Source organism: Callorhinchus milii, unplaced genomic scaffold (assembly GCF_018977255.1).
Source record: "Callorhinchus milii isolate IMCB2004 unplaced genomic scaffold, IMCB_Cmil_1.0 Scaffold3, whole genome shotgun sequence".
In the NCBI taxonomy this organism is placed as follows: domain Eukaryota; kingdom Metazoa; phylum Chordata; class Chondrichthyes; order Chimaeriformes; family Callorhinchidae; genus Callorhinchus; species Callorhinchus milii.
Window position 1 is genome coordinate 90386285 of NW_024704744.1, and position 18216 is coordinate 90404500.

General features: G+C 47.9%; 1 protein-coding gene across 1 annotated transcript in view; it reads left to right on the forward strand.

Moving 5' to 3' along the window:
- The first annotated feature begins 5859 nt into the window (after positions 1–5859).
- Positions 5860–18216, forward strand: part of parp1 (poly (ADP-ribose) polymerase 1) — a 43117-nt gene continuing 30760 nt past the window's right edge. The window contains exons 1-4 of the mRNA XM_042333206.1: positions 5860–5999; positions 9838–10000; positions 10978–11093; positions 13630–13844. Coding sequence (XP_042189140.1) covers positions 5886–5999; positions 9838–10000; positions 10978–11093; positions 13630–13844 — 608 coding nt within the window. The 5' untranslated portion in view covers positions 5860–5885. The remainder of the gene's footprint in view (positions 6000–9837; positions 10001–10977; positions 11094–13629; positions 13845–18216) is intronic.

Here is an 18216-nt window from a genome sequence, read left to right on the forward strand (position 1 = left end):
AGTAGAGGCAGAGAAGGAGACACTGGTCCTGTCCAACAGGTGCAATGTACTTGCTACATTGGATGAGGGGGAAGTCTGTGGAGAAGGAAGCCTGAATTCAAACCAAAGCACCATAGAGAAGCAGGAAGTGCAAGCGGGGGATGAACAGAATAGAAATGTTGTAGTGATAGGAGATGAAATAATTAAGGGGATCAAGGGGATCCTCTGCAGTCGAGATCGAGAGTCCAGGCGGGTGTGTTGTCTTCCCGGTTCCAGGTGCCAGGGTAAGGGATATTTCAAAGCAGCTGGAAAGGAACTTGGAAAGGGAGGGAAAATAACCAGTTGTCGTTATCCATGCAGGAACCAATGACCAGAGAAGAGCAAGAAGGAGTCCTGCTAAGGGAGTATCAAGAGCTAGGGGTTAAATTAAAAAACAGGACCAAAGCTACAAACCAGAACATAAGGCAAGGAGAGGATGAGAGCAACGGTCAGAATACAAATAGTGATAAAGGAAACATTAATACTACACAAAAGAAAAAAAGGTAATAGGATGTTATCACAAAAGGTGTAACAAATCAAAAAGTGTGAGAAGAATATCGTCAGGGCATATAGGCATTTTGGGGACAGTTATTCAAATAAGAGTTATGTATATAAATACATGTAGCATAAGAAATAAAACAAGTGAGTTAGAAGCATAAATTCAGCTTAAAGGGTAGGATGTAGTAGTCATTACAGAGACCTGGTTACAAGCTGGGCAGGACTGGGAGCTGAATATTCCAGGCTATAAGATCTTGAGAAAAGACAAGGACAGTGGGAAAGGAGGAGGAGCAGGCAATATTGATAAAAGATACTATTACAGCAGTGGAAAGGAAAGATTTCAGTAAGGGTGATCAGGTAGTGGAAACACTGTGGGTAGAATTAAGTAACAGCAAAGGAGGTAAGACTCTGTTGGGAGTAGTCTACAGACCTCCAGAGAGTTGTGATGTATAAATAGCGGAGATCGGGGAAGCGTGTAGCAAAAGCAATGTGGTTATAATGGGAGATTTTTATTTTCACATAGATTGGGAGAAACAGGACACCTCAGACAGTAAAGGCAATGAATTTCTAGAGTGTATTCAGGACAGTTTTTTGGAACAATATGTTTCAGAACCAACAAGTGAACAAGCCAAACTGGATTTGGTGATGAGTAATGAGCCAGAACTAGTTAACAATCTGACAGTAAGGGAACATCTTGCAAATAGTGATCAGAATATGATTGAATTTGACATTAGATTTGAGAGGGAGAAGGGAGAGTCCCAAACCAAGGTTTTACATTTAAGTAAGACAAACTTCGATGGAATGAGAAATATACTGACCACAGTAAACTGGGCTGAACTGTTCGTGGGTAAACCTGCAGACGAACAATAGGAAGTATTCAAAAAAGTATTTGATACAATACAGAACAAGTACATACCCCTAAAATGCAAAAGCCCAATTGTGTAGTTAAGCAACCATGACGGACAAAAGAGATTAGATACTGTATTGAGCTAAAAGGAAAGGCTTTCTCAAATGCAAGAATAAGTGGGAATGCTGAGGACTCGGAGAACTACAAAAGGCAATAAAGGGATACAAAGAAAGTAATATGAGGAGCAAAAAGGAGTATGAAAAAAACTTGCAAGAGTTGCTAAAACCAATAGCAAAAGCTTTTGGGTATCCATATCCACAAATCACTAAAAACTAGTTCCCAAATGCAAAAAATAATCAAAATGGTGAATGGAATGTTGGCTTGGCATACAAGGGGCCTGCAATACAAAGAAATGATGCTTCAGCTCTATAGAGCGTTAGTCAGACCCCATCTGGAGACTGCGTTCAGTTTTGGGCACCACACCTCACGAAAGATATATTAGCCCTGAAGGAAGTGCAGCGCAGATTCACCAGAATGTTACCAGGCCTAAGGATTAAGTTACAAGGAAAGTCTGCGTAAACTTGGATTGTATTCCCTTGAGTTTAGAAGGTTGAGGGGTGATTTGATTGAGGTATTTAAGATGATAAAGGGATTTGATAGGGTAGATACAGAGAAGCTATTTCCTCTGGTGGGGGAGTCCAAAACAAGGGGCATAATCTTAAAATTAGAACCAGGCCATTTAAGAGTGAAATCAGGAAGCATTTTTTCACTCAAAAGGTGATAGAAATCTGGAATTCTCTGCCCCAAAAGGTCATGGATGCTGGATTCATCCACACCTTCAAGAGTGAGGGTAACAGATGTTTGGTAGGTTTTGATATGGGGAGATGTTTGATATGGGGAGAAAGCGGGAAATTGGAATTGAAAGGATTAGTTGAGGTACAGATCAGCCATGATCTAATTAAATGGCAGAACAGGCTCGAAGGGCTGAATTACCTAGTCCTGTTCCTACGTTCCTATGTGTCAGATACCCGGCTGACCAAAAAAAGCACTTGTGATATTTACAAGTGCTGTTCTGCCAACAAACGTTTCAACTTGACAAGTGAAAATATTCTTGTGCGGGGAGGGGTTAGGGAAAACATAGTCAAATGCCCCTTTAAGACAGATGAGCCTGATGTGAAAGCCACTTTACCAATTCAAGATTATTACGAATACAAGGGGCGAAACCTTAGGCAGGTTTCCTTACTCCGCACGCCTCTGTTTACCCAGCAGTAAAGTAGGAATCCAGTTGTTAGTCGATTGGTGGATCGCTTTCCTGGATAATAATCCCTTCAAAAAAAATAATAATTTGGTCACTCATTCCATGACTGTTTGTGGGACACTGCTGTACACAATTGGCTTCCGGATTTCACCCACAAAATACACAGTCACTTAACAGTATATTCTGTGAAGAGCTTTGAGACATCTCAAAGACAAGACAAGACTATATCAAATGCAAGGATTATTATTATTACTACGTGTCACTCACTCTGTAATGGGAAGGCAGCAGAATGGATTTTCTGGAAGGATGAGATAAAACGTGCCAAAATATATTCTTAATCCAAGCCTCTATTGTGATCTCAAGCAACAATTGTCACTTTGGTCCTACCTGACCACACTTCTGAACACTTTTTACATACAGGCTAACAGGCAGTACAGTAGATTGGAGCCTGTTCAATATCATCACCTGCTGGCTAGCAAGAAGCTTGCAGGATCCTCAGTGCAATTTGCTTGGTCTTTTGCTAGTGAACTCCTCGACATAACATCCAATCGGGGAATCCCATTACAAACACAGAATATCATGTGTTAGACTCCACAAGTTCAGAATATTCTCTCACTGATGGTGTCTTCCCAGATTCGGATGAAGAAACCCTTCGGCTCATTTCACAAAATCTTGGATGAAGAAAGCCCTTTGTCACATCAGAACACTCATCTTGCCATTCTTCCATCTCAGCATCAAACTGTTTAATCTCATTTTTCCACAATGCCTTTTCTACTAGAGTAATAAAAATAATCCTTGCATTTGATATAGTGGTTTAGCACATCTTCAAATCGTCTCAAAGCACTTCACAGAATATACTGTAAAGTGAATTGATTGTATATTTTGTGGGCAAAACATGGCAGCCAATTGCACACAGCAGTGTCCCACAAACAGTCATGGATTGAGGTGACCAATTTATTCTTTTTTTTGGAAGGAATTATTACCCCTGGAAACGCGATCCACCAATCGACTAATAACCGGGTTCCTACTTACTGATAGGTAAACAGAGACGTGTGGAGTAAGGAAACTTGCCCAACATTCCACCCTGCCTGGGAATCGAACCCAGGTCCCCTCACTTGTGAAGTGAGAAGTAACCACTAAATTATAGGACTCTAGAGGTCTAGAAGGCGCCAATTTAATAATAATAATCCTTGCATTTGATATAGCACTTTTCACATCTTGGAGACGTCTCAAAGCGCCTCACAGAATATACTGTAAAGTGAATTGATTGTTTATTTTGTTGACGTGATACATAAAAAGGAGTAAACTATAAGGGTATGGGGAAAGGACAGGAAAATGGGACTGAAAGAATTGCACTCAAAGGAGCCAGGGAAGACACAATGGGCCAAATAATAATAATAATAATAATAATAATAATCCTTGCATTTGATATAGCTTTCTTAAGTGCCATACATTTCTCTGGTTCTATGGTACCATGACCATTATTGTTCCCATTACTGCATCAGATTGTTCCTTAAATGATTCCCAGTATCATTGCCCCAACCACCTTTCCTGATGTCCTGCTCCAGATATTCCTCACCTTCTGTGCAAAGATCATTGCCTTTTCCCACATCCTAAACTTGTGCTCTCTTGTCCTGCAGCTTTGGTCTACCTGAGGTTATTGTTCTGTAAGTTTACCTTCTCAATCCCATTTAGCATTTTATATGTGGAGTCCTGTAGGGTATTAGTTGGAGCATTTAACATCATCAGCAGCAACAACAACATTACATTTGTGCAGCGCTTTTCATATCGGGAGGACTTCCCAAAGCACTGGACAGTCAGTGTTTAATACCTGAGCTGGGGGTTGGGATTGGGGAGGGTGAAGAGCAGGTGGAGGGGGGGAAGCGGAGTGATCAAAGCATGGTCGAAGAAGAGAATCTTGGGATGGGTCAAGGCACAGGGACTGCGGGATAGAGTTCCAGAGGGTGGGGGGCAGAGTGGCAGAAGGCCCGCCCGCCAATGATAGGGCGGGTGAGGCGGAGGATGTGAAGCAGGCCGGAGGCTGCTGAGCGGAGGGAATGAGCAGGATGGTAGGGGGTTAGGAGATCGCAGAGGTAGGAGGGAGCAAGGCCATGGAGGGCTTTGAAGATGAGGACCAGGATCTGTGTGAGGAGCCAGTGGAGTCGGGTGAGGATGTGGGTGATAGGGTCACGGAACCTGGTGCGGGAGAGGACACGGGCTGCAGAGTTCTGTATGATCGGTGGCCGGGGGGAGGGAGGAGCTGGAGAGGCCGACAAGCAGGGAGTTTGAATAGTCAAGCCTCAATGTAATGAAAGCACATGAGGGTTTGGAGGCCGGCGGAGTGACAGTGGCAGAGCCGGGCGATGTTGCAGAGGTGGGAGAAGGCAGAGAGAATCATGGCACAGATGTGTGGTAATAATCTCATCAAAATCAAAAANTAAATAATAATTTGGTCACTCAACCCATGACTGTTTGCGGGACGCTGCTGTGTGCAATTGGCTGCCACATTTTACCCACAAAATATCCAGTCACTACAACATTACATTTGTACAGCGCTTTTGTACAGTGTATTGTGTGAAGCGCTTTGAGACGTCTCAGAGACGTGATAAGGTGCTGTATCAAAAGGCAAGAAATATTATTATTCCTCTCTCTCTCAACCCCCTCCTCTCTCTCGATTTCCTTTCGCTCTCTCACCCCCACTCTCTCCCCCTTTCCTCTCTCGCCCCCTCCCCCACACACTCTGTCACAGTCTCTCTATTTCCTCTCTCCTCCCCTTCCTCTCTCCCTCCCTCTCTCTCTCTCTATTTCCTCTCTCCCCTCTCTCTCTCAGTCCCACTCTCTCTCTATTTCCTCTCTCCCCTCTCTCTCTCAGTCCCACTCTCTCTCTATTTCCTCTCTCCTCCCCTCCCTCTCTGTCCCATTCTCTCTCTCTATTTCCTCTCTCACTCCCTCCCTCTCCCCCCCGTGACCCCGGCCTGTCCCCGCCCCCCCCCGGCCTGTCCCGCCCCGTGACCCCGGCCTGTCCCTCCCCCCGGGCCTGTCCCCGCCCCGTGACCCCGGCCTGTCCCCTCCCCCGGGCCTGTCCCCTCCCCCCGGGCCTGTCCCCCCCCCCCCGGCCTGTCCCCGCCCCCCCCGGCCTGTCCCCCCCCCCCCCCCCCCCCCGGCCTGTCCCCGCCCCCCCCCCCCCCGGCCTGTCCCCGCCCCCCCCCCCCCCCCCCGGCCTGTCCCCGCCCCCCCGGAGGCTGACGCTCACAGACGGGCGCGATGGCTGAGGAGAAGCTGTATAAGGCGGAGTACGCCAAGAGCGGTCGGGCCTCGTGTAAGAAATGTGGGGAGAACATCAGCAAAGAGGCTCTGAGGCTCGCAATCATGGTGCAGGTGGGTCACCGCCACACACCCTCACACACACCCTCACACAGACACACACCCTCACACAGACACACACCCTCACACACACCCTCACACACACCTTCACCCTCACACACACCCTCACACACACCCTCACACACACCCTCACACACACCCTCACACAGACACATACCCTCACACACACCTTCACCCTCCCACATACCCTCACACACACCCTCACACACACCCTCACACACACCCTCACCCTCACACACACCCTCACACACACCCTCACACACACCCTCACACACACCCTCACACAGACACACACCCTCACACACACCCTCACCCTCACACACACCCTCACACACACCCTCACCCTCCCACACACCCTCACACACACCCTCACCCTCACACACACCCTCACACACACCCTCACACACACCCTCACACAGACCCTCACACACACCCTCACACAGACACACACCCTCACACACACCCTCACACAGACACACACCCTCACACAGACACACACCCTCACCCTCACACACACCCTCACACACACCCTCACACAGACACACACCCTCACACACACCCTCACACACACCTTCACCCTCACACACACCCTCACACACACCCTCACACAGACACACACACCCTCACCCTCACACACACCCTCACCCTCACACACACCCTCACACACACCCTCACACACACCCTCACCCTCCCACACACCCTCCCACACACCCTCACACACACCCTCACACACACCCTCACACACCCTCACCCTCCCACACACCCTCCCCCTCCCACACACCCTCACACACACCCTCCCACACACCCTCACACACACCCTCACCCTCCCACACACCCTCACACACACCCTCACCCTCCCTCACACACACCCTCACACACACCCTCACACACACCCTCACACACACCCTCACACACACCCTCACACACCCTCACCCTCCCACACACCCTCACACACACCCTCACACACACCCTCACACACACCCTCACCCTCCCACACACCCTCACACACACCCTCACACAGACACACACACCCTCACCCTCACACACACCCTCACACAGACACAGACCCTCACACAGACCCTCACACAGACACACTCACAGACCCTCACACAGACACACACACCCTCACCCTCACACACCCTCACACACAGCCTCACCCTCCCACACACCCTCACACACACCCTCACACACAGCCTCACCCTCCCACACAGACCCTCACACAGACCCTCACACAGACCCTCACCCTCACACACACCCTCACACACACCCTCACACACACCCTCACCCTCCTACACACCCTCACACAGACCCTCACTCACCCTCACACACATCCTCACACACACCCTCACTCTCACCCTCCCACACACCCACGCAGACACACACCCTCACACACCCTCACACACACCCTCACCCTCCCACACACCCTCACACACAGACACACACCCTCACACACACCCTCACACACACCCTCACACACACCCACAGACACACCCCCCCACACACCCCCACATAGACCCACACCCTCACACACACCCCCACATAGACACACACCCTCACACACACACCCACACAGACACACACCCTCACACAGACACACCCTCACACAGACACACCCTCACACAGACACACCCACACACAGACACACCGACACACAGACACACACACCCTCACACACACACCCACACACAGACACACACCCTCACACACAGATATACATATCCACAGACACACACACAGACACACACACACACACACACTTGACACACACACCCTCACAGACACAGACACACACAGACACACAGACACACACACACACACACACAGATACACACACACACACACAGAGACACAGACACATAGACACACCACAGACACAGAGACACACACACACACAGACACACACCACAGACACAAGAGACACACACACACAGACGCACACAGCCAGACACACACACAGATACACACACACAGACACAGAGAGACACACAAACACATATACACACACACACACACACACAAACAGAGACACAGACACACACAGACACACACAGACACACACAGACACACACAGATAGACACACAGACACACACCACAGACACAGAGACACAGACACAGAGACACACACAGACACACAAACACATACACACACAGACACACATACACACACAGACACACATACACACACAGACACACACACACAAACAGAGACACAGACACACACACAAACAGAGACACAGACACACATACACACACAGACAGACACACACACACACTGACACACACAAACGCAGAGACACAGACACACACACAGACAGAGAGACACACAGACACAGAGACACGCACATGGACACAGAGACACACACACACAGACAGACACGCACACAGACACACACACACAGAGACACAGTCTGTCTGTGTGTGTGTGTCTCTCTCCCTGTGTGCCTGTGTGTGTGTGTCTCTCTCTCTCTCTCTCTCCCTGTGTGCCTGTCTGTGTGTGTGTGTGTCTGTCTGTGTGTGTGTCTGTCTGTCTGTCTGTCTGTCTGTGTGTGTGTGTCTATCTCTCTCTCTCCCTGTTTGCCTGTCTTGTGTGTGTATGTGTCTCTTTCCCTGTGTGTCTGTCTGTGTGTGTGTGTGTCTCCCTGTCTGTGTGTGTGTCTCTCCCTGTCTGTGTGTGTGTGTGTCTCTCTCTCCCTGTCTGTGTGTGTGTGTCTCTCTCTCCCTGTCTGTGTGTGTGTGTCTCTCCCTGTCTGTGTGTATGAGTCTCTCTCTGTCTGTCTGTGTGTGTGTGTGTCTCTCCCTGTCTGTGTGTGTGTGTGTGTGTCTCTCCCTGTCTGTGTGTGTGAGTCTCTCTCTGTCTGTCTGTGTGTGTGTGTGTGTGTGTCTCTCCCTGTCTGTGTGTGTGTCTCTCCCTGTCTGTGTGTGTGAGTCTCTCTCTGTCTGTCTGTGTGTGTGTGTCTCCCTGTATGTGTGAGGCCTGGAGACAGGCTGCTCTGAGTAGCTTTAATCATAGATATTTTGCTGGAGAGAGAAGGAGATGTGCCCCACCCCCGGGCAGCACGTTGTCTTCTTGTTTAGTTGTTATTGCTGAGCAGCACAAACCCTCACACCCCAACCACCAGTCAGGCACAGATTGCACAATCCATCCATCCCCAAATTCATTCATTCATTTTTTGGGGGGGAAAAAAATCAGAATGTTGTCTGCCTAGTTTTGCCACCAAAATATACAGTCAATTCACCTAACAGTATATGCTGAAGGCATCTATCTAACCCCCCCCAGTATGTTACAATATATAATATATATAATCCTTGCATTTGATATAGTGCCTTATCACAATAATTGACTTCACAGAATATACTGTAAAGTGAATTGACCGTATATTTTGTGGGTGAAACTCGGCAGCCAGTTGCGCGCAGCAGCGTCCCACAAACAGTCATGGATTAAGTGACCATGTTAATTTTAGAATTTTTTGAAGGGATCCCCGGAAAAGTGATCCGACAATCGACTAACAACCGGGTTCCTACTGACTACTAGGTAAACAGGAGTGTGTGGAGTAAGGAAACTTGCCCAATGTTTCACCCTGCCCTGGAATCGAACCTAGCTCGCTTGCGAGTCGAGTACTCTAACCATTGAGCTACAGGTTGATGTGTGTCACATCTGGGGAGAAGCTATTATTATTTGTGCATCTTACATCTGGAGAGAGGTTAAAGTTAATCTATGCTGCTGCTGTTCCTATCTGGGCGAGAAGAGGTGGGGAGGAACTTTGTTCAATCAATGAATGTATTCATCTCTGGCAACTGAGCCCATTTCACAGAAGGTTTTGTTGGTTGCAGTCACCGATGTTTGACGGGAAGATCCCCCATTGGCACCATTACGCTTGTTTCTGGAAGAAGGCCCGGGTAGTGGTGCAGGGAGACATTGATGGGCTGACTGACCTGCGATGGGAGGACCAGGAGAAGATTAGGAAGTCCATTGAAACTGGAGGAGCTCCAGGAGGTATTCAGTTGTTTGCTTGTGTACATAAAACACAACTTCATTTTGTAATTATTGTTTTAGAAGGTACACGTATATATTTGCATAAGTAAGTCATCTTGTTATACGTCATAAGCTTCTTAAGACATTTCATGTACCTAAGGCCCATTCATTTTGCTACTAAAAACACTTTGATTTCTTTGCAACAGTTTAATCTATAAGTCGGATAAATAACCCAGTCATAATGATTTCTTGGTCTCAGATAATAATAATACAATACAAAATGACATTTACACAGCGCCTTTTACGTTGGGAGGATGTCCTAAAGCACTGGATAGTCAGGGATTTGGAACCAAGCAGGGGGTTGGGACCAGGTGGGGTGGGCGGCAGGGAGGGTAAGGGTAGAGGGTGGCCGAATGCTGAAGGCGCAGTCAAAAAGGAGGGCCTTGAGACGAGGCAAGGGAGGGAGCAAAGAGTTCCAGAGAGTGGGGGCAAAGAGGCTGAAGGCCCGAGCGCTGAGGGCGGGGGGGTGGGTGGGGGATGTGGAGCAGGCCGGAGCCTGCTGAGTGGAAGGAGTGGACAGGTTGATATGACCAACCTGTTGCCAGTTATCCTCACAGTTTGTCAAAGTTCTAACCCATCCAAACTTGATTACCCTTCCATGTAAAGAAACACTTCTAGGTGTCCATTAATATGCCTTCCCAATTCCCTCCCCCTCCCCCCCCCCCCCCCCCGGGTCTTGCTTTGTCTCAATTTCCAGCAGCAAAAAATACCCAATGTCAAATTGCTGTTGTGCATGCATGTTGTATACCTAATAATGCCATTGACATTACTACAACCTTCGTGTCTGTGTGTTCCCTCTGCCCCTCCCTCCCCCCACTCCCTCCCTCACTGCTTCCATTTAATCTGCCATGTTATGAATGCCTTAGAAGAACATTTTGCCAATGTGCATCTGTACTTGTTTTGTGACTGAATGAGTTACCTGCTGGCTCATCTGACAGGGAAAGGTGGAGCGCAGGGTGGAGATGGGAAAGGCCAGACACTGAGCGACTTTTCGGTGGAATACGCCAAGTCCAACCGCAGCACGTGCAAAGGCTGTAGTAAGAAGATAGACAAGGTAAATGTCTGGGATGAGGGGGCGAGTGGGGGGTGTGATGCGGTGTCATGTTTATGGAGTCCTGTTAACTCAGTGGTTAAGAGCAAGCGAGAGACCTGGGTTCGATTCCCGGCAGGGTGAAACCTTGGGCAAGTTTCCCTATTCTACACGCCTGATAATAATCCCTCAACAAAAAAAAATTGGTCACTTCAAAAAATTTGTGGGACACTGCTGTGCGCAATTTGCTGCCTACATTTTGCCTACAAAAAATATACAGTCAATTCACTTTACAAAAAAAAATTGGTCACTTCAAAAAATTTGTGGGACACTGCTGTGCGCAATTCGCTGCCTACATTTTGCTACAAAAAAAAATATAGTCAATTCACTTTACAGTATATTCTGTCAAGCGCTTTGAGATATCTCGAAGATGTGAAAAGAACTACATAAAATGCAAGGATTATTTATTATTATTATAACTCTGGGATCCACAGGTAAGTTTACTGACGTCAGTAGTAACGAGTTATAATAATAATCCTTGCATTTGATATAGCGCCTTATGTGTCTTCAAACATCTCAAAGCGCTTCACAGAATCAACTGGATATTTTGTGGTTGAACTGCACAAAATTTGGAGTAATTGTTTTACGAATTGTGTTAACTCTTCTATTTGCTTGCAGCACCACTGCACTTCCCACCCCTTCCTCTCTCACAATGAACAGAAAGCTTTAACATCATAGACCTTAATCCCACACTCCCTTTGCCCCTCTGCCAAGCTCGACTTGAACTTAACCCGCTGTACCCTACTCCATTGTAAATCTGTGGCTGAAGTTGGTGCCCACCTGGCTCAGTTATAATTAACCTTGCATTTGATATAGCTTTTATTATGTCATTGAGACGTCTCAAAGCACTTTGCAGAATATACTGTAGAGTGAATTGACTGTATATTTTGTGGGTGAAAAGCAGCCAAATTGGGCACAGCATTTTACAGACTCCCTCTTGGTGACATCATCCGCAGACATGGGGTCAACTTCCACACGTATGCGGATGATACCCAACTCTACCTCGCCACCTCAACCCTCGACTCCAGGACCACTGTTGTCTTCACAGACTGCCTGTCCAACATCAAGTCCTGGATGAGTGCCAACTTCCTCTAGTTGAATGACAACAAGATCGAGGCCCTCCTGCTTCGCTCCTGTCAGCGCCTCCACATCTCAGGGGCTGACAGCATCACCCTTCATGGTTGCAACTACACCTCATAGAGCGAATATGGAACCTCAGGGTCCTGTTTGACCCTCAACTGTACTTCATCCCCCACATCCGTGCCATGACCCACTCCTCCTTCCCCCACCTCCGCAACATTGCCCATCTCTGCCACTGTCTCACACCGTAGGGCGCCGAGGCCCACATCCACCCGTTTATCATGTCTAGGCTCAACTACGCCAACGATCTGCTTGTCGGCCTCCCCACCTCCTCCCTCCACAGGCTGCAGATCATCCAGAACTCTGCAGCCCAAGTCCTTTCCCACACCAGGCTCCATGACCCTATCAACCCCCACCCTCGCCCAACTCCACTGGCTTCCCATCATACAGAGGATACAGTTCAAGATCCTAGTCCTCACTCTCAAAGCCCTCTACGGCCTTGCTCTTTCCTACCTCTGTGACCTAACCCCCTACCAACCTCCTACCCCTATTGTTTGCTCTCTCCGCTCATCCCCCGCCTTGTCCGCCCCACCATTTGAGGGTGGGCCTTCAGCCTTCAGGCAGAAAGGTAGAGTTGAGTGTTATCATCGTACATGCGGAAGTTGACCCCATTTGTGTGGATGATGTCACCAAGTGGGAGCATATAGATGTTGAAGAGGAGGGGACAGTGCAGGGCTAGAGGAGAAGCTGTTTGTGGAGATGAAGTGGAGGCGGTGTGAGAGGTACGATCTGAACCAGTCAAGGACAGAACCGTGAAAGTTGAGGTGAGAGGAAAGGGTGGATGAGGACAGAATGGTTGACGGTGTCGAAGGCAGCAGAGAGGTCAATGAGGACGTGGAGGCAGAGGGAGCCCTGGTCGCAGGTGGACAGAGTGTCATTTGTCACTTTGACCAGGACTGTTTCTGTGCTGTGGGCGGCACAGAAACCCAATTGGAGGGTTTCGAGAAGGAAGTGGCGGGAGAGGAAGGAGCGGAGCTGGGAAGCAACAACTCATTCCAGGACCTTGGAGAGAAAAGGGAGGTTGGAGATAGGATATTAGTTTGGGATTTGAGAAGGGTCCAGGGAGAGTTTTTTAAGGAAAGGAGTGATGACGGCCGTTTTTAATGGGGTGGGAACAGTACCAGAGGACAGGGAGAGGTTTATGATATCAGTGAGTAGAGGAGCACGGAGGTGGAGCTGGGAGGTAAGGAGAGGGGTAGGGATGGGGTCGAGGGAGCAGGTTGTCGGTTTCATGTGTTTCAATTCACTTTACAATATATTTTTTGAGACGTCTAGAAGATGTGATAAGGGCCTATATCAAATGCAAAGATTATTATTATTATTTTATAAACTTTCCACGTGGCTCCTGCTCCCCCCACAGGACACAGTGCGGATTTCCAAGAAGATGATTGATGTAGAGAAGCCGCAGCTGGGCATGATTGATCGCTGGTACCACACAGACTGCTTTGTGGCCAAACGGGCCGAGCTGGGCTTCCTGCCCGTCTACAGCGCTACCCAGCTCATGGGCTTCCAGACACTGGCTGGCGAGGACAGGGATGAACTGAAGCAACAGCTTCCTGGGGTGAAGGTCGAAGGGTACGTAGCTAGAATCAAATACACAGGCACTACACTTGGGTTTGATTCCCGGGCAGAGCAAAACGTTGGGTTAGTTTCCTTACTCTAGACGCCTCTGTTTACAGAGCAGTGTGTAGGAACCCAGTGCCCTGGGACTTCTTTCTGCCATGAAGAGGGCTATACAAGTGTAATTTGTTGTTGTTTTGAGCTCAAAGCGCTTTGAGTCCTGTAGCTCATGGTTAGAGCACTCGCTTTGCAAGCGAGAGACCTGAGTTCAATTCCAAGCAGGCCGAAACCTTGGGCAAGTTTCCTTACTCCACACACCTAATAATAATCCCTCCAAAACCAAAAACAATAATAAATTGATCATTTTCAATCTACGACTGTTTGTGGGACATTGCTGTGCGCAATTGGCTGCCGCGTTCGCCCACAAATATACAGTCAATTCACTTTACAGTATATTCTGTGAAGCGCTTTGGGACGTCCTCCCGACGTGAAAAGCGCTATATCAAATGCAAGGATTATTATTATTATTATTATTATATCAAATGCAAGGATTATTATTATTAGAGACGCCACGAAGACATGATAATGTGCTATATAAATGCAAGGATTATTATTATCAACGTCATTAATTACCAGTATTATTGCTGCTATTACTACATTGTTAACTGTTTTTGCATGTGGGGCCGGGGTGGCCTATGTCTCCCGAGGAGCGACTTGGCCTCTGCACAGGAAGAGGGCCTTGAAGGCACGGCGGAAGGACTTCATCTTGTAGGCGTAGAGGATGGGGTTGATGGCGGAGTTGGCGTGGGACAGGATGATGGCAGTCTGGAGGGCAGGGCCAGGAACGGGGCAGGCCGGACACAGCAGGAGAACACAGTTGAACAGGTGCAGCGGGAGCCAGCACAGAGCGAAGAGGAAGAGGACCAGGAAAAGCGAGGCAGTTGTCTTGGTTTCTTTTCCCACTTCACACCCGCCCTGACCCACTGCCCTCCGCACCTGTCGACGTACCTCCGTGAAGATCTTGGCATAGACGGCGAAGACCCCCACCAGCGGGGCCAGGACACACAGGAAGAAATTGAAGATGACCATGTATCTCATGTCCACCACTGAAATGAAGAAGCAGTAGCCATGAGGAGGGGGCGGCAGGTGCCAGCCCATGAGGGGCACCAGCCCGATGAGGAAGGACAAGGCCCAGGCAGCCAGGATGGTCAGCCCGGCATTCCTGGGGGTCATCAGGGCGTTGTAACTCAGCGGGAGGAAGATGGCCACATAGCGGTCGGCTGCCACAGCAGCCATGCTGAAGATGGAGCTCTGGGTCAACACAATGAGGACGGAGAGCATGAGGTGGCAGAGGTGCAGGCGGTATCGGGGAACTCCCAGGCTGGTCAGCACCGCACGGGATGGCCACAGCCCCCACACCGATGTCCGCCACCACCAAGGAAACCAGGAAGTAATTGGTGACGGTGCAGAGCTGCCTGTGCCCAGCACACTGGCACAAACCAGGGCGTTGCCCAGAGTGGAGAGAGCAGCCACGCTCACCTCTGCTGTTGTGTAGGGCAGGTTCAGATCAGGTGGGGCCCACACAGTGCCCAGTTGTCCTGCTGTTGGCCCATCTTTTTTGGTGGTAGGTCAGCCATTCTGCCAGGACGGGAGTAGGAGGGTTGGTGGGGGATCGACGGGCACAGTGAGAATTCAGTTCCACAATAGGGGCCGGTGGGGGGGAGGGGGGAGAGATTCCTGAAGTTATCGTCTTGCTCTCTGTCCTCGAGAACCACTTGACACCTGAACTGCAAGTGAAGAACATTCAACAAACATTCAGCTTCAGAGACCCTGACTTTCAGATCAATGTTGCTGCTCTCTCACTCTTCAGTCCACTCCCCAAACTCAGGCCCAACGTCGCCGTGGAGTCCCGTAGCTTAGTGGTTAGAGCTCACACCTCACAAACGAGAGGTTTGATTCCCAGGCAAGGCAAAACGTTGGGCAAATTTCTTTACAACACACCTCTGTTTACCTAGCAGTAAGTTGTTAGTCAATTGATGGATCACTTTTCCAGGGGTAATTAGGGTTAGGGTTAAGGAATCAGAGTAGAGGAAATTAAAAATGTTACATCTGAATGCGCGAAGCATTCAGAATAAAACTGATGAATTAAAAGCACAGATAGACACATATGGGTACGATCTAATAGCCATCACTGAAACATGGTTACAAGGAGATCTAGGGTGGGAGTTAAATATTCCAGGGTTCTTAGTTTACAGGAAAGATAGGCACTGTGGGAAACGAGGTGGGGGGGGGGGGGGAGGTGTGGGGGGTAGCCCTGTTAATTAGGGATGAAATAAAAGCAGTGGAGAGGAAGGATCTGAAATCCGATGACCAGGAGGTCGAGACAATATGGGTGGAAATAAAAAATATTAAGGGGCAGAAAATATTAATGGGAGTGGTTTATAGACCCCAAAACAGTGATCACAATATAGCACAAGGTATTAATCAGGAAATCAGTGGAGCCTGTAGGAAAGGTAAAGCGATAATAGTGGGTGATTTCAATCTCCACATAGATTGGGAAAACCAAATCAGCAAAAGTAGGTCAGAAGAAGAGTTCATTGAGTGTATGAGAGAGAACTTTCTTGAGCAGCCGAGGAACCAACTAGGGGACAGGCCATCCTAGACCTTGTTTTGTGTAACGGAACAGGGCTAGTCGGCAGTGTAGGTATTAAGAATCCTGTAGGGCAGAGTGATCACAATATGATTGAATTCTGCATTAAGTTAGAGAGGGATATAGTTAAATCTGAGGTCAGTATTCTGAATAAGACTAATTTTATAGGTATGAGGAAAGATTTAGGTAAAATAGACTGGAGAATAAGATTAAGAGGTAAAAATGTAGACAGTGGCAAATATTTAAGGATGTAGTGCATAATTCTCAGCGCTCACATATTCCCTTGCGGAATAAGAGTACCACAGGGAAAGCAAGTCATCCGGGGCTAACTAGAGCAGTTAGGGAAAGCATCAAATTAAAAGAAAAGGCTTATAAAACTGCCAAGAAAAGCGGTAAAACTGAAGATTGGGAGAGTTTTAGAAACCACCAAATAAAACTAAAAAACTCAATAAGAGCGAGAAAAAGGAGTTTGAGGGTAAGCTCGCTAGGAACATTAAGTCAGATTGTAAAAGTTTTTACAAATACATTAAGAGAAATAGGCTAGTGAGGGTAAGTGTAGGTCCTCTTCAGTCAGAGTCCTGTAGCTCAGTGGTTAGAGGACTCGCTTTGCAAGCGAGAGACCTGAGTTCAATTCCAGGCCGGGCGAAACCTTGGGCAAGTTTCCTTACTCCACACACCTAATAATAATCCCTCCAAAAAACAAAACAATAATAAATTGGTCATTTTCAATCCATGACTGTTTGTGGGACATTGCTGTGCGCAATTGGCTGCTGCGTTCACCCACAAATATACATTCAATTCACTTTGCAGTGTGTTCTGTGAAGCGCTTTGGGACATCCAAAGAGACAGGAGAAGTTGTAATAATAATAATCCTTGCATTTGATATGGCGCTTTTCACATCTTCTAGATGTCCCAAAGCGCTTCACAGAATATACTGTGAAGTGAATTGGCTGTATATTTGTGGGCGAACGCGGCAGCCACAGCAAACAGTCATGGATTGAAAATGACCAATTTATTATTGCTTTGTTTTTTTGGAGTGATTATTATTGGAGGATAAGGACCTTAAATGGGTACTTTGCATCTGTCTTTACCCTAGAGGACACAACAAGTCTGCCAACCATAGAGATGCACCAAAGGGGTAAGGACAGGGAGCAATTTAGGGAAATTTTCATTAGTAGAGAATTGGTGCTCGGGAAACTGTTAGCACTAAAAAGTGACAAATCCCCTGGTCCGGATGGCTTGCATCCCAGGGTTTTAAAAGAGGAGCTTATGAGATAGTGGAGGTCTTGTGTCTGATCTTCCAAAATTCCTTGCATTCTGGAATAGTCCCCATGGATTGGAAGATCGCAAATGTCACATCACTATTTAAAAAAGGTGGAAAGGAAAAGATGAGGAACTATAGGCCAGTTAGTCTCACATCAGTGATAGGAAAAAATTTAGAATCATTGATTAAGGATGTGGTAGTGCGATATTTAGGGGAGCACAATATAATTAGGCCAAGTCAACATGGCTTTACAAAAGGGAAGTCATGTTTGACAAATCTCATAGAATTTTTTGAGTAAACTAGATAAGGGTGAATCAGTGGATGTGGTCTATTTGGACTTCCAGAAGGCATTTGTTAAGGTGCCGCATAAAAGGTGAGTCCAAAAGATAGGGGCCCATGGAATTGGGAGCATATTAATGTGGATTGGGAAATGGTTAACGGGTAGGAAACAAAGACTAGGGATAAACGGGTCC